This window comes from Scaptodrosophila lebanonensis, unplaced genomic scaffold (assembly GCF_003285725.1).
Source record: "Scaptodrosophila lebanonensis strain 11010-0011.00,11010-0021.00 unplaced genomic scaffold, SlebRS2 tig00001412-arrow-pilon, whole genome shotgun sequence".
Taxonomy (NCBI): domain Eukaryota; kingdom Metazoa; phylum Arthropoda; class Insecta; order Diptera; family Drosophilidae; genus Scaptodrosophila; species Scaptodrosophila lebanonensis.
The window spans coordinates 9,238,666-9,264,566 of record NW_022060739.1 but is presented as its reverse complement, the minus strand read 5'-3'; the positions used below and the strand labels follow the sequence as shown (position 1 = coordinate 9,264,566).

General features: G+C 35.8%; 1 protein-coding gene and 1 pseudogene across 3 annotated transcripts in view; both read left to right on the top strand.

Annotated features, from left to right (window-relative positions):
- The window catches only part of LOC115631149 (mucin-5AC), a 48,745-nt gene that overhangs the window by 4,605 nt on the left and 18,239 nt on the right, over window positions 1-25,901 (top strand). The window contains exons 2-3 of one of the 3 annotated variants that reach the window (XM_030527821.1): window positions 2,485-2,671; window positions 19,076-19,359. In XM_030527821.1, the coding sequence (XP_030383681.1) occupies window positions 19,107-19,359 (253 nt within the window). In that variant the 5' untranslated portion in view covers window positions 2,485-2,671; window positions 19,076-19,106. Of the gene's footprint in view, window positions 1-2,484; window positions 2,672-19,072; window positions 19,360-25,901 lie in introns of all 3 variants that reach the window. The other 2 variants (XM_030527820.1, XM_030527822.1) reach the window with 2 other exon arrangements.
- On the top strand, window positions 3,371-4,171 carry LOC115631151 (annotated as a pseudogene).

Below are 25,901 nucleotides of genomic sequence, written 5' to 3'. Positions count from 1 at the left end.
AAAAAGTTTACAGAAGCTACCCAATAATCATGAATGCTATATTCTGCAGTACTGGAAATTCTGTTGCGTGGCTAGGGTTCTAAGAGTTGTCTGTTAAATATTTTACATATGTTATTATTTTGAAGAAATTGTAGATGGGTTTTAAGAATTGGAAGCAGACATTCTAAGCAATTAGAATAGATGCCAGTGCATGGAGCAGTAGAGCCGTCCTTCTTTTAAGCCTGCTAGGTACTTTGTTGAAAGGGGTCAGATGATGTGAAAAAATTGTTTAAGGTATTTCTGGTGATCTCTTGAACAATTATATACTATTTATAAATATTACTATTATTTCTCTGACTTCTTCTAGAAGTCATTTTTTAACAAAATTTTCTTTAGATAATTCTTTGGATGCTGTTGTCGCTATACCCTTTACTTCCCACATAGTAGCTCCAGCTCGAGCGTTTCATCTAGGGACACTTTTAGCCGGTCACATAAGATGTTCATCGTCTTTGCTAAGGCCATCCTCGACAGCCACCATTTGTTGTCATCCTCATTGCAGTGTTGTGTTTTTAAAATGGTGGCAGTCGGCATAATTTTTATTTTTCCCTTAGCTCCATGTGCAGTCAACAAACTTCCTGTGCACCAAATTTGTGAACTTAGCCAGACATAGACACAGACACAGGCAAATAGCGGCAAACGCATAGCTATTAACACTATAAATAAACTTCATTCATAGGCAAATACTAAAACGCGTCGAAAGACGGTCAGACAGACAGACAGACAAACCGAGGGAGAGACAAGAAGAGCGCGAAAGTGGCGAACTAAGCAAACTGCAAAAATGGCAACGACGACGACGATGGCGACCATCGAGGCAGCAACAGTCGTAGCCACAAAAGAAGTCATAAAGTGCAAAAAATCATTTAACGCATTTTAAAAACTCTTATTACCGTGGCCGCCCAATGGTTACCACAAGCTGCCGGCGTCGGCGCCGTCGCCATCGCCCCCCCCGGACCCACAAAGGCGGCGCGTGGACTTATTTAAAGTAGTGCAGACGAACAATAAAATTCAGACCACAGCGCGACTACGATACGAACGACATTCGTAAATAAAATATCTATATATATTAATGAAGTTTATGAATGAAACGCAAACGCTTTGAATTTGAATTTGCGAACCAAAGGCAGCTGGCAGCTGGCAGCGGTGTTGGCTACCATTGGACATTGCTGCGTGTTTTAGTTATAGTTTTTTATTTTTAATTTTGTACACTCACACATAGACACATTGCATGTGGTGTATCTAAGCGCGCATGCCTTGTTGTGAAAAGTATCTGGCAGGTACACGGCATGCATGCACAATTACCGGCCATCGCAAACCATCACCATGAGCCGCCATATAGTGTTGACTTACAAACGTACTTACCACTTACCTCTTGTATACATACATATGTGTGTATGTGTGTGTGTGTGTGTGTGTGTGTGTATTGGCAGCAATGTTTTAGCTGCCTTTGGGCTTTAATTAAGTTGAAATCGTGTGCCAACTCCCGCATACCTTGCCTGTTATCGCATCATTTGCTCTCCAGATTTCTTTTTGTTTCCACCTCACAAGTGGCTGGCAAATACACAGCAACAAGTTTGCTGGCCAGTCAACCATATGCTTAAAAGTAATACAATATCTTATATATACACGTATATTGACGTCGTCTACTTTCATTCTCAAATCAATAGTCAAATAAATGTTTCTTAGTAGTAGAGGAGTTTCTTTGTAGCCTTTGAAGAACTTTGTTGCCATAGCAATAAAGACGATTAAAAAATGGGTTTGAAATGAAAAATATTTCGCAAATAGTTGACAATATTTCAATAATAATTTTGATTTCATATTTTGATTAATATATTTATTTGTTTGACTTTTCCACAACATTTTTTTTCTCACCACTTTTCAAATAGGTAATTGAACGCAAAAGTTTCCATGCTCATTACAGTAAAGTAATTAAACGCTGTTTGAAAAACTATTTATGAATTGATTACAATTTTCTTATTTGATTTTAAAGAAAATTAGAATTATTTGATTTTTTCTATGCACATATAAAGCCACTTTAACAATATTTAATAGTATTTTTAAACGAAATTCTAATATTTATAACAGATCACTTTAAATTTAATTTGAAAAATTATTGAACTAAGGTGAATGTCAAAATATATAAGTATCCACATAATTGTTACGCAAGTAAACAATTACAGAAACTCACGCACATGGTCACAAATACATAAATATGTATAAATAAAGAAAAATAAAACAGCAAAGCAAATAAATGAAATTCAATTGAAGTCAGACAACAACATATACCACAATAAATGCTTATTATTTTCAGTCGATTGCCTTACAAATTAAGTAAATGAATAATTCAAGTATCAACAACAAATATTAAAGCCGTTCATAATTAAATGCCATGCAATAAATTAAAAAGAAATTCGCATAACTTGTAATTTTCATTATTTTTTTTTTCAGGCGCAAAACGTTGAAACTAACAAATTCGTAACTATAATATCGTATGCGTACTATAATAATATTTATTAAAACATTCAATTGTGTGTGCCATTGACCAGGAAATAAATCTGTTTCGCATATCAAAGGAGAGTCAGTTTATTGAAAATTTGTGAATTCAACAATAAAAACAACAACTGAAATCGCTCAGGTAAGTAAACGTTGCTTAAGGATTGAACCAAATTTAAATACGTAAGCTCATATATTTGTAAAAGAGAGATTACCGATGCCCCCGTTTATACTCATGTATGTACATATGTATGTATGAATGTATGTATGTATGGTTGCAATAAAATGCTGACCCCGCATATATTTGAATTGCATATGCGCTGTGGTTGCTTGTGATACTCTATTTTTCCGACCGTTAGGAAAGTCTTCTTCACGAAACGGCTAGCTTGCTTCCAGAAGGCACGATCGAAAGCTTCTCTTGCCCAAACCAGTTGGATTTTTAGATATGTACATATAATAAATAATCTAACAAAGTATAAAAGATAGGACGATATTGCGGCGGCAAAGAATCGAAGACAAAAAACATACTATATGTTGTAAATTTCATTTTTAAACAGAGAGCACGGAACAGATCATAAACGTATATTGTTTCACAAAAAGTTGATGAAATATCTAGGCTATAAGTTGGTGCTAGGAAATTGTATTTATTCTGTAGGAAAATCAAGCCGAAGCCGATGGCAATCGAAGATTTAATGTCCAGTCAAACGAGGTGCAATGATTATGTTTCTGCACAGATAGCATTAATTTAAATGGAACATCAACCCTGTTTAATTGAGGTCAGCCCTGCCGATAATCAACTCTCATTGTTATGTGTCAAATAATATTAAAAGTATTGCCCATCCCTAACCCGAGCAGTTCCGGCGAGAAGTTTGATTTCTGTGTATAACAAAAGCAGCAGACCCAGTTAGGTGGTAAGTTGAAAGTTAGCGGACAAAATCCAATAAGCAGAGAAGTCTTTATAGCCGTGATGACAAGAAAGAAGTACTTTACCCACAAGGGCCGCAATCGCCACTTTACTTCGGTTGAGCAGCTGAAGCTGGAGTCAGCGAAGAAGAGCGAACAAATCAGCCGAAGCACCGAGCAGGAACAGGAGGAGGAGGAAAACGAGCAGGCGGCTGCCAAAGGCTCGTTCACTCCGATCCAGCCGAAGGAACAGAAGCCGGCAGCACGTAAATCTATCAGCAGCTGCTCTGAGGCGGACACTGACCAGGATACCAATGAATTCGGAGAGATCGAGGCGCGCGGTGACAAAAAGGGGGTGGCCGCACTCATCAAGATCGAGAATCCCAATCGAGTCGCAAGGAAGGCCTCGGTGAAAATCTCGCAGCTAAACATCGATATTGTCAAGCCAACGCTATCGCGGCGCGAACGCGAAGAGATTGAAGAACAGACGGCTCATCGACGCTACCAGAAGCTTCATGCCGGAGGCAAGACATCTGAGGCCATATCGGATCTGGCACGTCTGGCTCTAATCCGATACCAGCGCGAGCAGGCGGCGGCCAAACGAGAGGCGGACAAAAAGGCTGCAGCACTAGGCAAGAAGCCGACAGTCAAGCAGTGCTGATATTCTATCTGATAATGGATTGCAGGACAATATCGTTTTATTATTAAATTCATTAAACATCACAATACAGACAAACAACACTGAAAGCTCTTTTAATATAAAATCGAAACAGCTGTTTGCTCTTCTCGCAGTGAAGCAACACTGGAACGCGACAAGAAGAGCGAAGCTACATCATCTGTTGATGACATTTCGGATAACAGCTGACTGCTGCTTAAAAGCAAACACAGGCTTCTAGCGAAGGTCCGTTATTTTCTATTCATAGGAGGCTGCTTTGAGATGACGTCACAAGACGTTTTGCTGTTATTATGATATCTAAACTAACTGGTGAGGGGTATAATGCCAATTATTGCCAAATCTTCTATAAAGTGCATGTATGTATGTATTTCTTTTGTGAACAGTCCACTTAATATTTTCTTAAACGGGTTCTGACTATTTGACTGATAATGAAAATATTTTCTACACAGAAACTGTAGAATGTAATATACTTAAATATGTATGTTTTGAACCAACTTTTTGTTTATACAAGAGTTAGAAATGTAATACATTTCCTTTTCTGACTAGGTTAGAATATGGATTTATACCATTTTCAAATAATGTTATAGATTACAGACTCTACCGAAAATTATCTTCTCATGTGGAATGCATGTTCAATTATTGGATTTCATAGCCTTGTAAGCATATTCCAGCTTCGGCGAGCCTATGGGCGCCCAGTTTCCATATTTATCTTTACCTTTAGACCATGTGGCAAACAAACTGCAGCAAATTATACAACAAATTGAAGTAAAAAACGAATATGTGCTACTGGCATGTTTGTTTACACAAAAATAAAACGTAAATACCGTAACTTTGTTGGTGGATGCCCGCTTGTTGGTTGCTACTACGGTTGGAATATAAATAAATAAATGTGATATTTTTAATGAAAGGAAAATAAATGCAAATTCAAACTGTATATGAGAGTTCGGTTTGGTTTAATTATTCTTAAAGTTAAAGTATTTAAGGTAAGCGAATATTTTTGCTTGTATCCGATAACTGAAGGAACAAAGAATATACATACATACTACAAAGCTAAGACTAATCGATATAGACATGTCCTGTCTACAGACTGTCCTTGAGTCCTTTTGACTGTTTGTATGAAGAGCAAAAACTTGTTTCCATATGAAAAGCAAGTTCATTTTAAAACACATGTAACCTCACTATTTTATATACCTGCCATAGGAAGAATCGGGGGCAAAAATCGTAGTATATAAGAGTTGGTTCGTGAACTGTAAGCATTTGGAATTTTTTTAATACAATTATTTCGGGCGAAAAACTTTACGGCCACAAAACAATTCGCTGACGCATACATATTGCAAAATACTGTGCAGAAAAAAAATTTACAAGTTCAGCGCAGATTTTATATTATTTGTATTTTTTGTTTAAGCTGCAGTTGACGCAAAAGCAAAAAAAATTATAATAAACAGACAAGTTCAAGAGCAAAGTATTTCACAACTGTTTGGCGCTCTCTTAATCTTGCGCTCTTTTCAAACCTGTTTGCATATTTTTCGTTTGGCCAAAAACATAATAGGCAGCTAGCTCTTTACGAAAAAAAAAACATAAACACAAACATTAATAACAAATAATAAATATTTAATGGAAAACAAATGCTGGCCAAAAATAGCCAATGAATTGGAATTTGTTGTTTCAGAATATAGAAGCCGGCTTAGATCACCCAACTGGCGCAGCTGTTGTCCAATGATGCCTGACGGACTGACTGAATGACTAAATGACTCTCTGTCTCTCTGTCTGTCTGTCTGTCTCTCTTCTCACTAACTAAATGTGGCAAATTGCGCAACTAATTACGGGATGTTTAGTCAGCATTGAAAATTCCGAAACAACAATAGTCGGGCTTATCACATACTACACATTTCTACATACAAACAGACAAGCAAACATACACTATGTATGTATGTAGCGTATTTGTTTCTAGGGCCAGCGCAGCAGCCTTCGGCCTTTTAGCGCACACGTACATGTAATTTTAATTAATTTGTTTTTGCCAATATATTTTTAAAAAAAATTACGTGTAAAATATTTGTGCACGTCTCGTTCGTTCGTTCTCATTCAACCTTACAACATCGATTGAAATCGAATCGATTGAGCGAGCTGTTTGTTTTAGCCTCGCTTTATTTTCTTGACTCATCTGTATTGTATTTTGCAGCTTTCCATTTTATTTATGATTGTTCCAGCCGCTGCATTAATCACGTTTAAGATATTTTAATAACACGCTGTATCGGCTAGTTTTGCCAACACACAGACTGCTCACAAACATTTATTTTATCTTTTGACAATTTATGATTGCCATTTAAGTTAAACGTTCAATTAACGCTAAGGCGTGATAATTTTAAATCAATGTCGATCGCACAAAACTTGAATGGGCAAAACCAAAAGAGAAGGCTGTTACTGTTACTACAAGTAAGTTAAATTACAGAAAGGATGAAGAAAACATAGAACTATAGAATATAGAAAGTAAATTAAAGTAAATGATGAGAAAAGTTATTAGATTAAATGCAGTATTGAATTATTTTGTAATGCATATTAAATACATTGTGACAAAAATTAAAAGAAAGAAATAATATAAGTTCTAGTATTTGAAAAACTAAACCATATTTTCAAACGTCCTTAATACTTATTTCTGACTAACAAAAATAATGCAAATCCACAAAAAAAAGGCAATTCAAGAAAATTTTCTGTTGAAATTCTATTTAAAAATATTATTTAACTGGACACATTATTGCTCTGTTTTAGACTAGAGTTTATTGAACGGATTGAATATTTAATAGTTAGGCCAATGTTATTAACCAGAACTAGTATAGAATAAGTATAAGGCGATCTATTGCGGTATACAACTGGCGTATTTAAATAAGAAGCCTCTTAGGTTTTCATCTTTGAAAATTTAATTTAAAAAAGTCAATTTTTGCACAAGTGCTACAAACTTTCAAAATTGTTATTCCTATTATGTACTTTTTACATATACTTGTATGTTAACAATTGTCCAGCAAAGTTTAGTTTAGTCTACAAATGTCATTCAAATAAGTTATATAACTGCATTTGCAGTTTTTTAAAACTTAAAGCAACCATCCTTTGATTTAATAAAATACTTGCATTCCAAAGCTGGTAAGAGACTTTTGTGCATAACTTGTTTATTACTTGGAAATATTGGCCACTATGGCAACACAAACTGTAGCCAAGTGGCCCAAAAGTGTAACAACAGCGCTCGCATTGTATATTTTGATAGATACAAATTCATAACAAGCCCAAAACAACTAACTTTCCTGCCGACCCCAAACGAGCCCCCACAGTGTATAATCGGAACATGAAGGATACAAGCGTGGAAAACCGCCCCAGTCGGCAGATGACAGGAGTGGGTGAGGGGGGGTAGGGGGTGTTGCAGGAGAAATATTTGTATTCAAACACAATTTGCATTTTGGGGCAGCCAGCGAGGAGGTGTCGTGGCGACATAGCGACGACTACTTACGTCAAAATTTCTGTCAAATCAGCGCAAAATTGGAAGGCGTTGGTAGCCCAAAAGGGCGGTAAAAGAAAACACAACACTTGGGCAGCCAGTTAGAAACAACAAGCAAGTCTACTCGTATATGTATGTATGTATGTTTATTTGTGTGTGTGCATCTACAAGTAAATATTTAGTGCATAGACAGGAACATTTTTGAACAAATGTCAAATGTAAAATGCTGTCAGTGTGCGCATATACTATAATTGTATGTGAATCTATGCAGGGACAAGCTATAGGGTGTCTATTGGTTGTATTTGTATTGATATAGCAATTCCACATCAAAGTATATTTTTCTAAAAACTTCCTGGAAATAGGATTTTTATTTATGATTTGAAAAGATTTGTTTCCAAGCATTTTTTTGAAATTGTTTTAGTCTCAAAATTGTCGGGAATTGATTTACAATTTAAGTTTTAAATAAGTTTTTTATCAAGAAAGTGATGCGATTTGTATCTACAACTAGCGATATTCAAGAAATGTTTTGATAGCATACAAGTATTTTGCTTTTTCTGGCAGAACTTTTAAGAAGGTACTCAGAAACTATCGTCTTTTAATGTTGTCGGTTTGGAATTCATTCTCAATTAGTTCTCATTGAAAACATAGCAGTTCTTTGTTATCAAAAATGAATCATGAATAGTGTCGAAAGTAGTGTTCATAAGTCTTTGTACTTCCAAAAATTTGATCAAAACTTTCATAAAATGAACTTAAAAATGTACTTGAAATAAGTAGTCGCATAGACTTTAGCAAATAGTTCTATAAAATGTACCTTGTAATTATGAACAATAATATATAAGTGTTATTCTCAATTTTAGGTTTAATTTAGTATATTATTTATCACAGTTCAGGATCTTGTTTTGCATGTTGTTTATAAAGCAATATTTTTTTAAATTTATTTTAACTTGCAGTCTATAAAGTGTTTTTTATTAATATGCAGAATTTTCCAACACTGTCCATGTTCCCCATGTTTTCCTTCATCTTCCTTTCAACAGCAATGTAATGCTTTACATTTGACATAAGGGGAATAATAATAGTGGTCTTATATAGTAGTAACCATGCAATAAACCTTTAATAAAATATGGAATATTGTAGCACCCTTTATGTCGCACTATATGAAATATCTATGTAGAGCCGGTTGTCTGGTGTCAAAATGAAATTTCGCATACGGAAATAACAATAATTGCTGCCATAACATTGCAATGACGTCGATGACAACAGCAACAAAAACAGCACCAACACCAACAACAACAACAGAATTGGTAGTAAAAGCGACAACGAGAACAACAATAACAACACAACAACAATGTATGCATTTAGCTTATGGACAACATTCATTGTCATTGAACGCATTCGGGGGTTTTTTTCGCTTGCTGTTTCTGTTTACAACTTCACTGTAAATTTTTGTGGCATAGTCATCAACTCGTTTGCCAGCGGACCGCAAATGAAATTTATACTACAATATTCCATTTTACAAGTGTGCGTCTGTGTGTGTTCGTTCGCCTTGGCTGCAACAAAACCAAAAGTAGCCCAATGCAATGGTGAGTGTATCTGAGTGTGTGTGTGTCTCGATCGAGGTAGCTGTGCATCTTTGTGTTTGTCTGTGTGTCCCACATTTGTCATCAATATTTCTCCGACTTGCATTTCACTTGGCGTGTTTTTTAGTGACTTTCCTTTTTCTGGAAATGGTAGAATTTCAGAAACTTGAATTTCAAGAAACCGAATGATTTCTTGCAGCTGTTCAAGAAGTGATTAAAAGTTGTAGATATTTGTGAAATCATGTGAATTTTATTTTAATTTTTATAATTGTTGCTTTTTTTTAATTATTGCATAAGCTTTCCAGAAAAACCTAAAGCTATTTAAGAATTTTAGAATTTAGAATTACAGCTCTGATTTAGCCACAACTTTAGAAGACTAGCTTTAGGCTAAATCTAAAAGTTTCGCTGTGAAGCGAATTGTCGCCCAATTTAAGAAATTCCGCTAGTCATGTTAGTGAACAGAAAAGGCATTGCTCCGGAAAAAGGATCATAGCTGGACTGCCAAAGGGCATGCATAAAATCTAAATATGTTATGTGATGAATAATAAACGTTGGTCGCCCACATCCAACAACACACAAAAGGGAAAAGGACACACACAACTGTTAATACAAATTGACATTTTATTTGCCTTTTACCTGACGACATAATATATATGCTATATGTATGTACATATGAGTATAAAGGCGTGCCTATAAATAGGGCAACCATAATGAAGTAATTGACTGTATTTGTGCCGAAAAGTTCGCGCACGACTAAATTTATGCGTTGTGGCTTAAAGATGTTAAAGACATGGCCACCTGTCTTGGCCGCTGTGCCACACACACACACACATAACTATCAAGCTAAACATGCTATGCTTAAAAGATACAAATGTATCTTTGGCTGCCCATCGTTCGGATCACCTCACCTCATCTCGCTTCGTTTTGTTCTCTTGTTTTTGCGCCAATGACATCGTCGTCATCCTTATTGGCATTGTCGGGCAACCCCTGGTCTGGTTCGCATCGACAAAACATTAAAAGTTCCTCCTGCTTGACTTTCAAAATGTGAATGCACTCCTCAGTATTTTTGTTGTTATTGTTTTTTTTTTGCTTTTTCTTGTGGTTCTACGTGACGATTTTTGTATTTTTTCTGTTCTGCTCTTTTCTTTTCATTTTGGCTGCCTGTTGGCGTTGTTCTAAATTATTTTTTGCTCTGCTATTTAACAGGAAGAAGATATTATTTGGGTTGTTGGATTTTTGATGCAAATGAAATGGTCTTTAAAATTTTTGTGATTTTCTGCTGAATATTAAAGCAAAGCTTGAGTCGAAAGAGTTGCTTTAGTTTTGAAATTAAACTGAATATGTAATGATGATCGTAATTACTTAAAAGTAATCTGGTACTTGTAACGCTAGGATAAGTTAATAAATAAATAAATAAAAAATGCAATACGTTCATATGTTGGTTATGCTTGGTTTCAGTGAAGTATTCAACAAATGGCAGGCAATAGCTTCCTTTTTTTATGCAAATTTTTTAATGAGAATGTAGATATATAGAAAAGTGATATTTTGAATGAAAAAAGTTGTACAAAACTTCCATATGTGAAGTTTTTAATTCATGGTAGAGCTGCCATTAAGCTTTAAGAAACACAGTAGTAAGAAAAAGTATACTTATTTCTAGGCACAGTCGCTGTAAATACCGCCAACTACTAAGAGCTATGAGACAACAATTTTCGATCACCTCGACTATGCCTTGTAAAGGGCTATATGCTCAGCATATCTGTGGTTAGCCTCAGCTCCCTTCCACTTTGAATTCTAAAAAGCAAGGCGTATGCGTAACTCGCCCTTTGGCTGCTTAATCAATTGTAACTGCGAAACAGATTCGAATACTGTTTGCTAACGAATGGCAGTTAAGCGGCATATATTTGTAGCTTAAAGCCAATTGAGCCAAGTCGTGCGTGAGCAGCTGAGTAAGTTAGTTAGGAGCCAACTAGTATCTGCGAAGGCAAATAGGAAATATGCTCTGACCTCATCAGAGGCGCACGTAGTTTTATTTATTTATTTGTACGAGTTCATACATCCACACATATACGCACTGCCTATTGATTTTAATTGATATTATGCCAAATAAAAAATTGTAACACATGGCCATTGGTGGGCGTTTGGTGAGCTCGCGTGTCTGTTTGCTGATTTGTTATTGATGGACTGTGACACATTGACGACACATGCATTTGTTTCCAAGTCAATTCTTTGGCTTCTCCTTGGTCTAGGCGAGTCTTGACCCTGTCATATGCAGGGTTGTCAAGCTATTGTATATACTTACGAGCATATATACTCGTATATATACGCATCTGTCCGAGTGTTGAACGCACGTGACCTGCATATCAGATCAGTTGTTCATTTTTGGTTGGCTTCCAATGTTTTTGCCTTTTGTTTGTTAGTTTGTTTGTTCATTGTTCATTGTGTAAGCGGCTTTTACATTTTACTTAACAGCTTTGCAAACTCATTTGCCGACTGTTTTCATTTGCCAAATACCAAATAGCCGCCTAAATTGGCCAAATCAAAGGGCAAATATGAAAAACAAATTAACAATTTAGCACAAATTATTATTTGTTGGCCACACACGACAGACCGCAATTCTACTTGTACACTACACAACCAACACACTCACGCACACATACTCGTCTACTCGTATATTGCAGCATAATCGTATTTTTGCCACTTAATTTTTGTTGTTATTGTTATTGTGCACAAAATCTAATCATAGGCTTTTAGTGAATTTTCCGACCCACTTTGTGGCGGAATATGAAAAACCTGTGACAATTTTTTGATGCACGCATATCGAGTTTGTTTCCAATAACAATGTTAAGAGGCACTTAGATCAGAACACACTTGTTCGCCAATAAACACAAAATGATGAGCTCAATTTTAATTATTTTTTGGCCATCTATTTTAATTTTTGTTAGCACTAACTATTGGTCGACCGTGCAATTAGACACTGAATTTCAGCTACTTTCTAAACAATTTATGTGGCTTTTACACAAATGTATTTAATGATGTTTGCTTTAGGAAATAGGAGTATCCTGCGCCAACAACACGTTCGGTCTTACGTCTTGAGGGACGAATTACGACTCTTCGTATGACTGCTCTGCAAGTGCAGACCGTTCACCTGTTTTCTATCCCAGAGTTTTAACATATTCTTAAACTCAAAACTGAACAACCAATAAAAAAAAAGCTACTGAAAAACAAACAAAGTTGGGATCAGGATAACAAGGTGTGGCTATGGAAGCTGCAAATAAGAATATAATAAAGTTTTGGCATAACAATGTTTATCCTCCCAGAAAAAAAGGCAATGCTAGGTGAAAAATATTTGTCTTCTCCATAAATATATAATAGAAAACTTGCTAAGGAATGAAAGGCAACTTATATGTAATTATATACAGAGCTTGGTTAATATATATTTTGTCGATTGTCAGACTGCTTAAAAAACCATGTTTCTTGCAAAGATTTCTGCTATATTTTCAATCAAATATTTTAATTTGAGGAAAAACTTGAAGAACATAAATTAAAGATATTTTAAAGATATTTTATTTTCACTTTTTTTAAATGCGGATTTTTGTGAATCTCTTGAGTGCATTCATAGATAATTAAAGCACTTATTATGCACAGTTGTACTCTTATCTAGTGAACATTTAAATGCAATTAAATTTGATGTGCGAGGTAAATATGGGCATTTAATTGCGGCAAACGAGTAGACAAGTTATAATTAAGTATGTAACGCGGAGAGGAATCGTGCTAAAAATAACGAAAAATGCATTATACATGCCAAATGCTACCTTGCCCATGATGGGCAGCTGATGGGCGACTGATGGGCGACTGACTGGCACTTAAAGGTAATTTGCCAACGCAACTCCATGGTCATTTAGGAGGAGGCAAGGGTCCAAATTGCGCATCTAACAAGTTGAAAATAGAATAGGAAATTGTTGCAAGACTAAAAATAGATGAGTCTATTTCCAAATGTAGCAAAGGGACGGAATAGTTCGGATGCTGTTGCTACTGCTAGTGCTGCTGATGATGGCCCATAAATGTGAATAAGGCAAGGCTGATGCCAGCAGGCTGGCTGACTGACTGGCTGACTGCCTGACTGGCTAGCTAGCTGGTTGGCTGATTGACATAAAGACCAAGTGGAGTCATAAAAGAAGACGTAGAAGAAGATGAGCCAGCATACTCGTACACATGCGAGTAAGTGCAGTTCTTTACTCAGGCAGAGGCAGATGAATCAACATTCCAAGCGGTCAACGTACCACGCCACAATCTGGAATGCCACGTCGTTGAAGATGATGAGGAACAGCAGCAGCAGCAGCAGCAGCACCAGCAGCATCATCATCAGCTATAAAGACAAAGAAAACGGCCAATGCATTGAAAGTTGCTGGTTAACCAAAACCAAATAGCAGCAGCAGCAGCAGCGGCATAAGAAGCTGACGATGCTGATGCTGATGATGGTGATGGTGATGAAGAAGATGAGGTAAAAAATGAAGAAAGATGCCAGAACGTAACATTAAAATAAACGCGCGCAGATAAATCTGCAGGTCTGCCGTTGTGGTCTGCAGGAAGGAAGAGGCCGCTACAGCACCAGCAGTAACGAAACTGCAATCAAATGCGTGCACACTGATGCATGTGTGTGTGTGTGTAGAGTGTGTATGTGTGTGTGTGTGTGTGAAATGCGTACGTGCTGTCCGAACGCTCGGACACAGCTCAGAGCTAAAGTACTTGGTCATCTGCAAAATGCACGCATGGCACATCCGTGAAATTCCTCAGATACCCTCGTGCTATGCATTTACGTTGACGTTGCAATTACAGATGCGGTAAAGCCACCAGCAACAACAACATCACCAGCTACAACAACAGCTACAGCATTAGCAACAAAAACGTTATATTCGGTTTGGCAAACCATTAAATACCCTTCTCTAAACCCTCTCTTTCTGATACTTTTAGTGCAATCAGCGAACGAATTGCAGTCCCAACTCAAGTTTGTTTGACACGGTCACACATGCAAATAATTTGCACGCACATTCGTCTACCAGCAGGCTTATTTAAATAAATCCCAAAATGTCTTTTTGTAGCAGAAAACTATGTCTTTGTAAGGAGTTCAATAAGTTTTCGATTCAATTCAGGGCATATTTGTGAAGGGCTATTAATTTTTGTACAAAATTATTTGCCTGTCAGACCATAGCTTGGGGCAGCTCCACCACAAATATTTGGTACTACCTAAATACTACTTATTTATATTAAAATAAACTTCCTCAAATGAATTAGGCCTTATGTCTGCTTGTCTTCATGGGACACTGGCTTATATGAAGTACTACCTTCAGATTGGATATCGTAATAAACGATTTCTTCATAGGTTGCTATGTAAAGAAAAAATTGTCCGATATTGGATGCAGGAAAATCTGTTTAAATTCCTACCAGATGATCGGAAATCCCATTTTTTAGTAGTTTCTTTTACGTCTTCAGTCCTAAGGATTACTAAATATGGCAAAACAAACCTCAAACCTTTACTACCATCCTCACGACTATGTAGGTTTTATTTTAAAATTATTATTTGTTTTATAAGCAAATATTTTATATAATTTTTCCTGTTCTTCTTCTTTTTATAATTTTTATAGATGGTTTTAAAAAGTTCGAACATTTCCCAGTTGCCATTGCAAAATAGGATTCTGATTTCCACCGAAATCTCAAATTGTTTCCATCAAAAGTTTTCATTTGGTTTCATTTTAAATGTAAATTAGTTATACTATACAAATAATTTATATTCTTTGGGGCCAAATTAGACATTAGGAAACATTCAAACTTGGTATTATTTTCAATAATTAATATAATATAATATTTTACACCTTATTGGAAATTATGAAATAAAGTAACCGGCCTTAAGAAACTCATTAAACCCCGTCGTTGAAGCGCTATAAGACAGCTACGAGTACAATGTGGTCAAGAGCTCAGTTGGCTAAAACCCTTTCTTTGCTTTCTGTGCTCTCACGACCTTACGTTTTGCAGACAGAGGCTGACCAGCCCCTGCCTATCTGTCTGTTTCCTGGGTGATTATTACAAGCAGAATGAAAATAACAGGCTTTCGCTTAAATCCCAGGCAAAGGAAAAAGCAGACCATGGAATGACCCTTTCGGACAGTTAGTCAGTCACTCGAAGGCAAAATAAGTTACTTACGAGCTTGGCAACTTAATGCTACACTGCAATATTCTTTGGAAGAGAAAGCCAGACACTTGATGGGCACTTTAAACTCGTTATAAAAGATATGTTCGTCGGTAGCAGCAGCCTATCAACAACTTGTTGCCACACATGTCATGCGACTTGTGGCAATTTCTGAATATCTGCGTATCACACAAGCGGACAGTCGAAAGCCGATACATTATTGACAACTAATCGAGCTTTATAAACAATATGCCACTGCCACTGTTGTTGTCCATTGGAGGCAATTGCTGTGGGCTTCATATTAATGACAGCTGTGCCTCATAATTGCATGCCTCATGTAGTTGTCGCATTTGATTTGTGTATTAATTTGTATCTAATTTGTAGAATGGCAGCATAAGCAATAACCTCATTGTTATTGTAATTTGATTTAACAAATGAGAGCAATCATTAGAACTGATTGGTCCAGATGCAGCAGACTTTGAAGATAGGTAGAAATTGTCCACTTAACTAAAATAAATCGATTAAATATTTATTCATCTATTTCTATTCTAATCATCTACTTATCTATCGCATATATTTATATATCTACCTTACAATTTATCTATTCTGTTTATATATTCATCTATTTAACTATTCTATTTATCTATTTATCTAAATATATCTAGATAGATATATTTATATTTATATCTAGATAGCTAAATAGATATTAAGCTATTCATCTATTTATCTATTTATCTATTCATCTATCTATCTATCTATCTATCTATCTATCTATCTATCTATCTATCTATCTATCTATCTATCTATCTATCTATCTATTTATCTATTTACCTATTCATGTATTCAAATTTTTATCTATTTAGCTAAATATATTTATTTATCTATTCATCTTTTTTTATTTTTATCTTATCATTATACATTTAGTTTATTACTTGTAACAACCTCTTTATCTGACATAATATAATATATTTAAATGGTTTCTTCGTAATCTAACCTTTCATCACTGCATTATTCATCGCAATATAATGTGCTCCATTTATTCACATATGGAAATATCAATCAGGTTTTAGAGCTCGCCCATTTGGCACATCGATGAAATATTTATTTACAGCACCTTAGCACTTTAGTTGCCATTTTTCGTAATTACCCCCCAGAGCTAGAGCTATCGATGTTGACGTCGCCAATATGGGTGAACAAAATAGAAACAACAAAGCCCACGCTCATTAATTATTAGCACCCAAGGCGTAAAAAACACTAATTAATTTTAATGCACACGCGAGGGTAATTAATATTTCATTTTTGTTTTAAACTGTACAGCATTTTGCACTGTGCTGGGCACACAGCATTCATTGTTCTCGTCATGACACATGACATGGAAAGTGCGCCAACAGGTTCGCAGATTTTAATTCACTTCGCAAGCCGCCCGCCTCTCATTCATTCATGCAATCATTCATTCATGTACACGCTTACATCATGGCAATGCGAAGTTTGACATTTGGTTTCAGTTTGTCTGTCAGAATTGCGTCAAAGTGTGTTTTCTGTTCATTAATCTAAATGAAATGTTAACTTTTATTCTTCTGTATTTTTTCCGGTGTCATTTGGGTCGGACAGCGATATCTTACCCAGATCGGGAAAGGGAAAAATTTGACAAATTCAGTTTGATTGAAAAAGGTGTCAGTGGCATCTATAAAACATGCGAAATTTATGCGTTCATTTATCATTCCAATTTGCTTGGCCATATCTGCATGTTTCTGAATTGAAATGTTAACCGCTAGCCACACAAAAACCAGCCATCGATTAACATGCAAAACCTTTAGAATGTCTCACAATTTATGCGAAACATAAAACTGCCAAAGTTAAACGTTTATGCGTGAACAACAAATTTATGCAAATTAGCAGAAAATTTGACAAACGAATCGTTCAATTAATGCAAAACTTTTGATTTAATCAATTTGCAACTAATTTAAATGCTCTGTTTTTTTTGTATACTCATGACAATATTTGATTTATTATTGTACATTTTGTGCACAACAAATTGTCAATTATAAAGCCATTATATTAACTTGATGAAATATACATTCAAATAAATGATGAACATTAACTCCAAATGTCAATGTTATAAATGAAAATATTTAAACTGTTCTATTAAATGTATTGTATTTGAAAGAAGAAAAGAAGTTAATGAATTTAAATATCAATCTCTAAATGAACATCTTTAAAATGTACTTTACTATCAATTTGGTTTATAATTTAAAGAGTAAATATTTTAGTAAAGAGTGACACAAATAAATGCCATTAAATATGTTTAACTAAAAAAATAAAGGAATTTATATTTATAATTTAAAGAGTAAATATTTTAGTGAAGAGTGACACAAATGAATGCCATAAAATATGTTTAATTACAAAAATGAAACAATTTAAATGTCAATCTCTAAATGAACATGTTTAAAATGTACTTTTATACAAATTGGATTTATAACTGAATCAGTAAATATTCAAAATAAGAATGACAAAAATGAATGCCATAAAATATGTTTAATTACAACAAACCGTGAAAACAATTGACAGCTGACAGAACAAAAAAGCAGTGAAAATTTTTTTGTATTTTTTGTAAATTAATTACTGAATATTTATGCCTACACCCTAACGTCCAATTCTTTGTTGCAACTATGGAATAAAACCAGAAGAAACAAACTCCGTAATCTAACCGTTCATTGAAGCAGGAATATGAAAACTATCGTATGTGGCCCACTTTTCATCACCAGTCACCATCCATTTAAGATGAATATTCGATTCGTTATGTTTTTTCGTGATAATTAATTTAAAGTTTCATTTCACCTTCAAAAATTTCTTAAGAGACCTTTACGGCAGACTTGCGAAATTCCATGGTGAAATTTAAATTGTTAAATATTTGTTAAATTTGTCGATAATATATTTCTCATCAGCGCTGATTCATCACCAAAGTTCCGGTTTTTGTTGCTCTAGCGATTTCAAAAGTTCACTTAACTCTTCAAATAAAAATGTGTGACGCACTTTATGCTTGGTTTGCAATCCCATAAAAAAATTAATGTCTGCCAATTTGCTTAAATGAGCTGCTTGGCCAATTTTTTCAATTAATACTTCGGCAATATTTTTTGACTGACCCATAGAGAATAGTGCGCGCCATCTATTCGTAAGTTTTCTCACACGCTTCAGTTTTTTACGCTTGTCGCCCTTAAAAAAACTTTAGCAGAAACTTAAATTTTCTTGCTGCCACTTTTGTTGTTGTTGCGTTTGTAACACTAAAAACTTTTGCCAGCGTGCTGCGGCTCTATGCATAAATTAAGAAAATGTTGGAAAAAAAAATGCATGAAACTAAAATAAAAAATGTGTAAGAAATTACAGCAGCAAAAAAAGCGGCGGCTGGCTCAAAAGTTGTAAACTGTAGGACGGACTTACATAATAAATGCATAGACGGATTCAGGGAGGGGGACCAGAGACCCACATTGGGCTGACAGAGCACGTAGCAAAAAGTTTGCTCTGTCTCTGACCATTGGTCGGACACTGAACGATAATTTGCGCTTGACTTAAGATTATGACAGGTTCAAGTGTTGAATTGCAGCTTTTCGTTCCTCAGCAGCAACATATGTTGGGCACAGCTAATGGCATTTTGAAACGTATTTAAGTGAAGGGTTGCCTTTTCAGTTTTATTTATCATAAACACTGTTTTCTCTATTACAGCAGCAACAGCAGCAGCAGCAATATATAGAGGACGATGCATCGAACCACAGACAACAGTCAGCATCCGAACTGGCATGTCCAGCTGCCGAGCATTTCTAATCAACAGCAAGATGGCCAACACACACAGCTTCAGATGTCTAGCAAAAAATGCAATAACAAGCGTCGACGACGAAGGGGTGGCGGAGGGGGCAGCACCGTTAACTTTGTTGGCCATTTTGCCAACGCTTGGAGTGTCAGTTTGGCCATTTTGATTTGCATAGCACAGACAACAACAACAGCGAATGCCGGTAAGTGTTGCCAGACTGCAAAACTAATAAAATTCCGTTATGAGTTAAATGATTTGACATGTCCAATGCCTGTCCCTGTGCAAGTGTGTGTGAGAATTTCGGGGCTCCTGTAGACGAGTATGTACATGAAATGACAGTCAAGCACACACACGCATACATGCATGCATATATGCTGATATGGAAGCCCCAATTAAAAGCTCATCAGGAGCTAAATCCCTGACCCTAGCAATGTTGCAAGCTGTTCTGCATTCGCCCTTCCAATCGATTGAAAAAGCAATTCGGATGTGGGGAAGTGAGTCGCCTCACTTGACTCACTGACTCTGTGATTTATTTAAACATTTGGCAAGCATCCGATGAGCAATAACTTTGCAGCTGCCCTAAGCTCTTGGGTGCTAGAAGGTGTCAATATGCATTTCCACTTGCAAATTGCTTTTATGGCAAATGATATATTTTGCGCAGCTTTAAGATGGTCTTCATTTACGTATTCAAACGATGTTATAGTACCATAAAGGGCTAAGCAAATGTTTGATTCAAAACAACTTGTACTATAAGCTTTAAAATAGGCAGCTTTCTTCAAAAAAAAAAAAGTTATAAAATAAATCTGGGTAGGCAGGCAGTAAATAATGAGAAAAAAACTATTTAATCAACTATTTAAAAATCAGACTTTTCCTTTAAGTTATCTGTCGGCATTAAAAAATATATTGTAGATATATTTCGTAGAAGTTGATTACTATATACCTGTAAAAACACATTAAGCTTGTTCATTGTTGTAGAAAATTAGATTTAAATAATTATTATAGAAGTTAGGCTGGTTTCTGTAGTTAAGTCTTTCACATTACAAGTAGATTCGCTTTTTATATTGTGCATTAAAACAGAGCTAAAATAACCAATACTAATAATTAGAAAACAAATTCATAAAAGTCTTTACATAACATTTAATAGCATTTAACAATCTAATTAATTGTTAATATTGTATTTGCGTTTTTATACATACTCATAAATTTATAAATATGTACAACATATATTTGTTGAATGACTTTTTTGTTTCTAAATTTATTGTTGCTCTAGTTTGTTAGCCTTTGCCTTTTTAAATGAATAGGTTAAAATAATTTAATTTTCCAACAAACATTGTTACTCAGGGATTTTAATTGAAAAGCCTCGGCTCTCTTTCTTCAACTAACATTCAATCTGAATTATAGATAGTCATATATAGAAAGATGTTCTCCCAATAAATATGCAAATACTACACTTGCTTAATAAAAGCTATTACAGTGTGTTGTGCGGCTCTTTCAGAAAGCGGCCAAAATGTCTGCCAAAAGTGACGCCCGTAAGTAGGCAACAAAAATGTCCAAACAGTAATGTCAGGAACAAAGGAACCAAATTAGTGTGTCACTGCTGCTTTTAGCAACCAAAATTAACACTCTCACAAAGGTAAGCCCCAAATTCCCTGTCCGGACACACACACACACACACATAACCACGGCAACTGCAGTTTTCACAGTCTAAACAAATGCCAGGCAATAATGAAGCCAGAAATTAACTGAAACAGGCTGTATAACAAATTGTCTGAGCCCTCCACTTACAACAAAACTTTATTCAGTGCCACTTGACGGAATATGCGTCGTTGGCCTCGCACCCAAATCCCCAGAATGCAAATTTTTGTCCAACCGCTTTAAAATCGCAAAAGCTGCATTTAGGCGCAGGCTGGCTTGCCCGCCACTTCCTGTCGCTCCTGCCATGTCACATACGCTCCCTACGACTATGTTTAGCAACTGTTTAAGCATTTTGCAGCAGCTTTGTTTTTTTTTTTTTGTTTTGTGTTGCCTGCTACGAGCCAAATGAGGCAGCGCAAGTGGCGCGTTGCGGCTGCTGTTGTCGCCGCTCGCCAGCTCGTTCGCTACCGGAAGTGGCTGCTGCGGCTTTTGGCATGTGTTTGCTGTGGCGGACACTGGCCCCATTGCCATGACCAATACGCCCAACAACTTTGCTGCTCTGCGGCTGCAATTTTGGTTGCGGCCTTTTGGGTATTTTTGCATTTGCTGTGTTTGCCTATGTAGGAGAGAATCAGTGCTGTGCAGATCACAACTGAGAGGATTAACGTTCTCATATTCTTAAAATCAAAATTAGTTAAATATAGTTGGGTGTTTGAAACGTCGAAAATGTGTCCAAAATAAGTACACAAATGGCAAATGAAAAATCACTATTTAGGCTTGATATAAACATAAAAAAACAAAGCTTATAATTAATAATAATACCAATTCTATATGAATTGTTGGTATTTGTGTCTATTATAAGCTACTTTTAAAAATAGATTGAAATCAGTATGTAAAGCAAAACCTTTAATTAATAATAATACCCATTCATATACTTGTGGGTTTTTGCTTACGTTTGTATTTTAATAAAGCTTGCATACTGCTGTATGTACGAAAGAATCATATTTAATATATATACTATATATATATTGAGTATTTTTAAAGACAGCCAATTTTAAAAACCAAACTCGACAATTAGAGTGTCAAACCTGCAGTTTTGGTTATTTTAACCGGAGAGGTGCATATGATGTTTCTGTCGGGACCTTATCCGTTGATCTCTTTATTGAGGCTAAGCATTGTTGCGAATTTACTTAAAATAAAAATGTAATATACATATTTACGAAAATTATTTAATTCAAGTAAAATTCATTACACAATTTATAGAAATTAATTTAATACATTCATAAAACTTGTATAATTTCTATTTTAATTTTGAAAGGCGCATTACAATTATAAACGTTTCAACAATATATAAAATAGTGTTGCCTAATAGCAGTCTGTTTGATCAATTTTTCAAGGAAAAAGTAGAAAACGGTTTTAAATATAGCACCTGTTTAAAATATTCGCCAAATCACAACTTCTTTCAATGGAGTTGTCGTTAAAGTAACATCACTGCTGTGTTCGCATTAGTGTTCGTAGTTGTTTTCCTAATTTAGGCAGCCCTTTGTGATGCGCAGCATATTTTTGTTTAAGTAAAACCTACAGTTTAACTTTTGACTGGCCAATACCTAAGGCCCGGTTGGCTTTTTGGGCAATGGGAAATGGCTGGCAAGTGTAAAATGTTGGCTTAAACAATTTAATAAGATGGCTCTTCTAATCGGCTATGCTACGTGGGAAGTGATTTTTTTAAAGGGTCACGTTGTGGCATTAAATTAATTTTAAATTTTTATGCCGCAACCTTTTTAATTTTCAATTAAGTGTGGCCTGAAAATTCCGGGCAAACACTCAACGATGCGAAAATTGTACAAATCTGACTCACCTGCCTAACCAACTGGCCCAAAGCCGTGACTGAATAAATATGGAAAGAGCAAGCAAACAGACTGAGAGTAACGGTAATGGCGAAAAAGCAGTTAAAAGTAGACACAGATAGACATGCAAAAACTTGCATAGAAACGTTAACGTCTTTTTTCTGCTACTTCTGCACTTGGCTCGTTTGTAACATAAACATGAGTGGGGCACTCAAAAGCGTGTTAGCAAGAACAATAACATAAAAAAGACAAAAGAAGAAGAAAACTGCAAAGAGTGTAAAAAGTGTAAAAAGGTGAAGAAATGAGAGACAAGTGCATTTAAATTGAGAGCGTGCGGGGGCAGCATAAAAACAAATCAAAGGCGCATCAAAGGCACGTAGCGAGGTGAAAATATGCACAGGATGTGGACACACACACACACACACACAGATACACTCACATAAGTTTCCCAAGACAATTGTCAAGGTGTGACTGAAAGGAAATCGACAGCTACAGGAGCAGGCAAGCAGACAGGCAGCCAGGTAGTAGGAAGCGAGGACAGAGGTGGGCGAAAAAATGAACTACAATTTTGCAAATTTTAAGCACATTTCAGCTGCTGGTGAAGAAGTCGTCAGCATACCAAAACAGATTTGCATATTTTGCCAAGCTCACACCCACACACATGCATACACACACATATAAACAATACACCCACATAACTTGCATACAATAAATCTTGTGACGTCCTCAAGAGAAAGACGTCACGTAGCAAAAATGGTGGCACTTGCTTTTCCTGTTTCCTGCTTAAGTTCCGTGCACGAATCGACGCACGAGCTTGGCTGTGTGTTTGTGAAAATCTTCTACAGTTGTTGATAGTTGGCAGCAGAAATGCACACGGCAAAGTTCGAGCACCCTTTGGCCCCCATCCCCACCATTCCCTACACAACCTCATCTTCGAACGCTGGGGCCCAGCCACCAACTGACGATGAAAAATTGTGCTAGTTCACATGAAAATTGTCAAGTAAACGAGCGTTGCTATTACGAAAATGAAAAGAAAATTGGAGCTCATATTCTATGTACGAGTATACACGAGCATGTGTGTATGTGTGGTGTTATGTTCATAATGATTGTGGTGCATCGCATAAAGTTAGATTTTCGGTTTATTTATGTGCGGTTGTTCAACGACAAGAAGATTGGCAGTGCAATGCACATTGAGCCATAACTACCTTAGTTCACTTTTCCATTGAGAGTTTGCTGGTTTTGGGATTACAACTTAATCACTGATTGAAATTGTTGCTGGAATACTTTAAAATTTGCTTGTACTTCGAAACTAAGTTTACAAAAATGCACAGAAGATTGTGAGTCCAAGTGAGCAGCCAGTTGCCAGCTAAATGTTTTCCAAAGAGAAATAAGTAATGGCTAAGAATACCTTAAGAAAGGAGTGTTTGCCAGATTTAGATTTTAAAAATTTATGTCAGATTCTTTGCCTGACTTCACTCGCAAGTGCGTGAAAAATATGTTTATCTCTCTGTCCTTAACTCATATAATCGAAGAGGTAGACACGCCAAGCTTAAAACAAACTTAGATTTGAAAAATTGTGTGTCAGAAAAAAAAGTAATAGAAATAGTGGCTTAAAGGCTGTTTGGAGCTTGTTTCAAGGCAGTTTACTGCCACAGCTTAATTTGTTGTGAAACCTAAAATAATAAATCTGAGCTATTCAGGTCAGCACAGCAAGTCCTTGAGACCTATTGTTATATTTTTGCTGAAATCTGTCTGCGCAGTTCAGATTCTAAAAATAAATTAGATACAAAATTTTATACGAATCAACTCATATTTAAACACTGGGCTCGGTTGAGCGTACCAGCAAAGTTTGTATCGAATAGTTTTTAAGGAGCTTAAAGTTTTGGAATACTATATTTTAGCCACAATGAAAGTTATAGCTTTAATCATATATTTTTACTAGACTTTATTTTTAATGAAACTTATGTGAATTTTCAGAAAATAATGTAATTTCAAGAAAATGGATTTCATTAGTTATTGGCCAATGTATTGTTAAGTAAACTAAGCTACTTAGTTGTCAATAAAACATCAGTATTAAGGAAGTTATAGCTTTAATCATATATTTTTACTAGACTTTATTTTTAATGAAACTTATGTGAATTTTCAGAAAATAATGTAATTTCAAGAAAATGGATTTCATTAGTTATTGGCCAATGTATTGTTAAGTAAACTAAGCTACTTAGTTGTCAATAAAACATCAGTATTAAGGAAGTTATAGCTTTAATCATATATTTTTACTAGACTTTATTTTTAATGAAACTTATGTGAATTTTCAGAAAATAATGTAATTTCAAGAAAATGGATTTCATTAGTTATTGGCCAATGTATTGTTAAGTAAACTAAGCTACTTAGTTGTCAATAAAACATCAGTATTAAGGCTTTAAGGTAGTTTGACAGAGAATTTAAGGTAAGAGGCGCTCTTCAACAAATATTTAATGTTAAAGTGTATGGCTGTGAAAGCTAAAGGACACATTGTACAGCCCTAAACTGATCTAAAGTAGTCCCTTAAGTCCTAAATTCGTGTAGAAATGCCATTAAAAGGCTGTGATTGCTGTACTAGCATCTTCTTTGGTTTGCTCATCAACTGTCCCAGCATTCTGCTGCCTGTGACTCAACTCTTAAAGCACAATTCGCTACCTTGTTGCCTCTCCTGGGATGTGATCTTAAGCTGTGAGCCGTTTCAAATATGCCATGAGTCACTGTACAGACAATAGTGAAACATATCGCTCATATTGTTGTTCTTCCACATATTAACTTGCACGCAATTCCGCAGGCAACTTATTGTCTTACCCTTGTTGCCATACAGTATCTGCAGATATATTATATATACTTATATGTATGTATGGCTGGTTGTATGCTTTTTGGTTGGCACTTGAATTGTGCAAATCGGGTAAATGGGTAAATAAAGATATATTTACATACATACCCGTATGGCGAAGAAATAAGAAAATAGAGCAACGCAAATGCGGCGCTGATTTATATGCGAATTTCTGTTTCTTTTTTTTATTTTGCTGTCTTTTTGCTGCGCTGGCAAGTCAAGGTGGCACGTAAGACACGTTAGTGGTGTCGCCTGTTGTTGCTATTGGAATCTGAGCCTGTTGCTGCCAATAGCGAGACACACCCGAGGGCTGACTTGGGCGATGTCGTGTGGGCGGCGGCGGTGCGTCTGAGGAATTGTACACAAACAAACAAACAAGCAAGCAGAATGACAAACAGACAGACA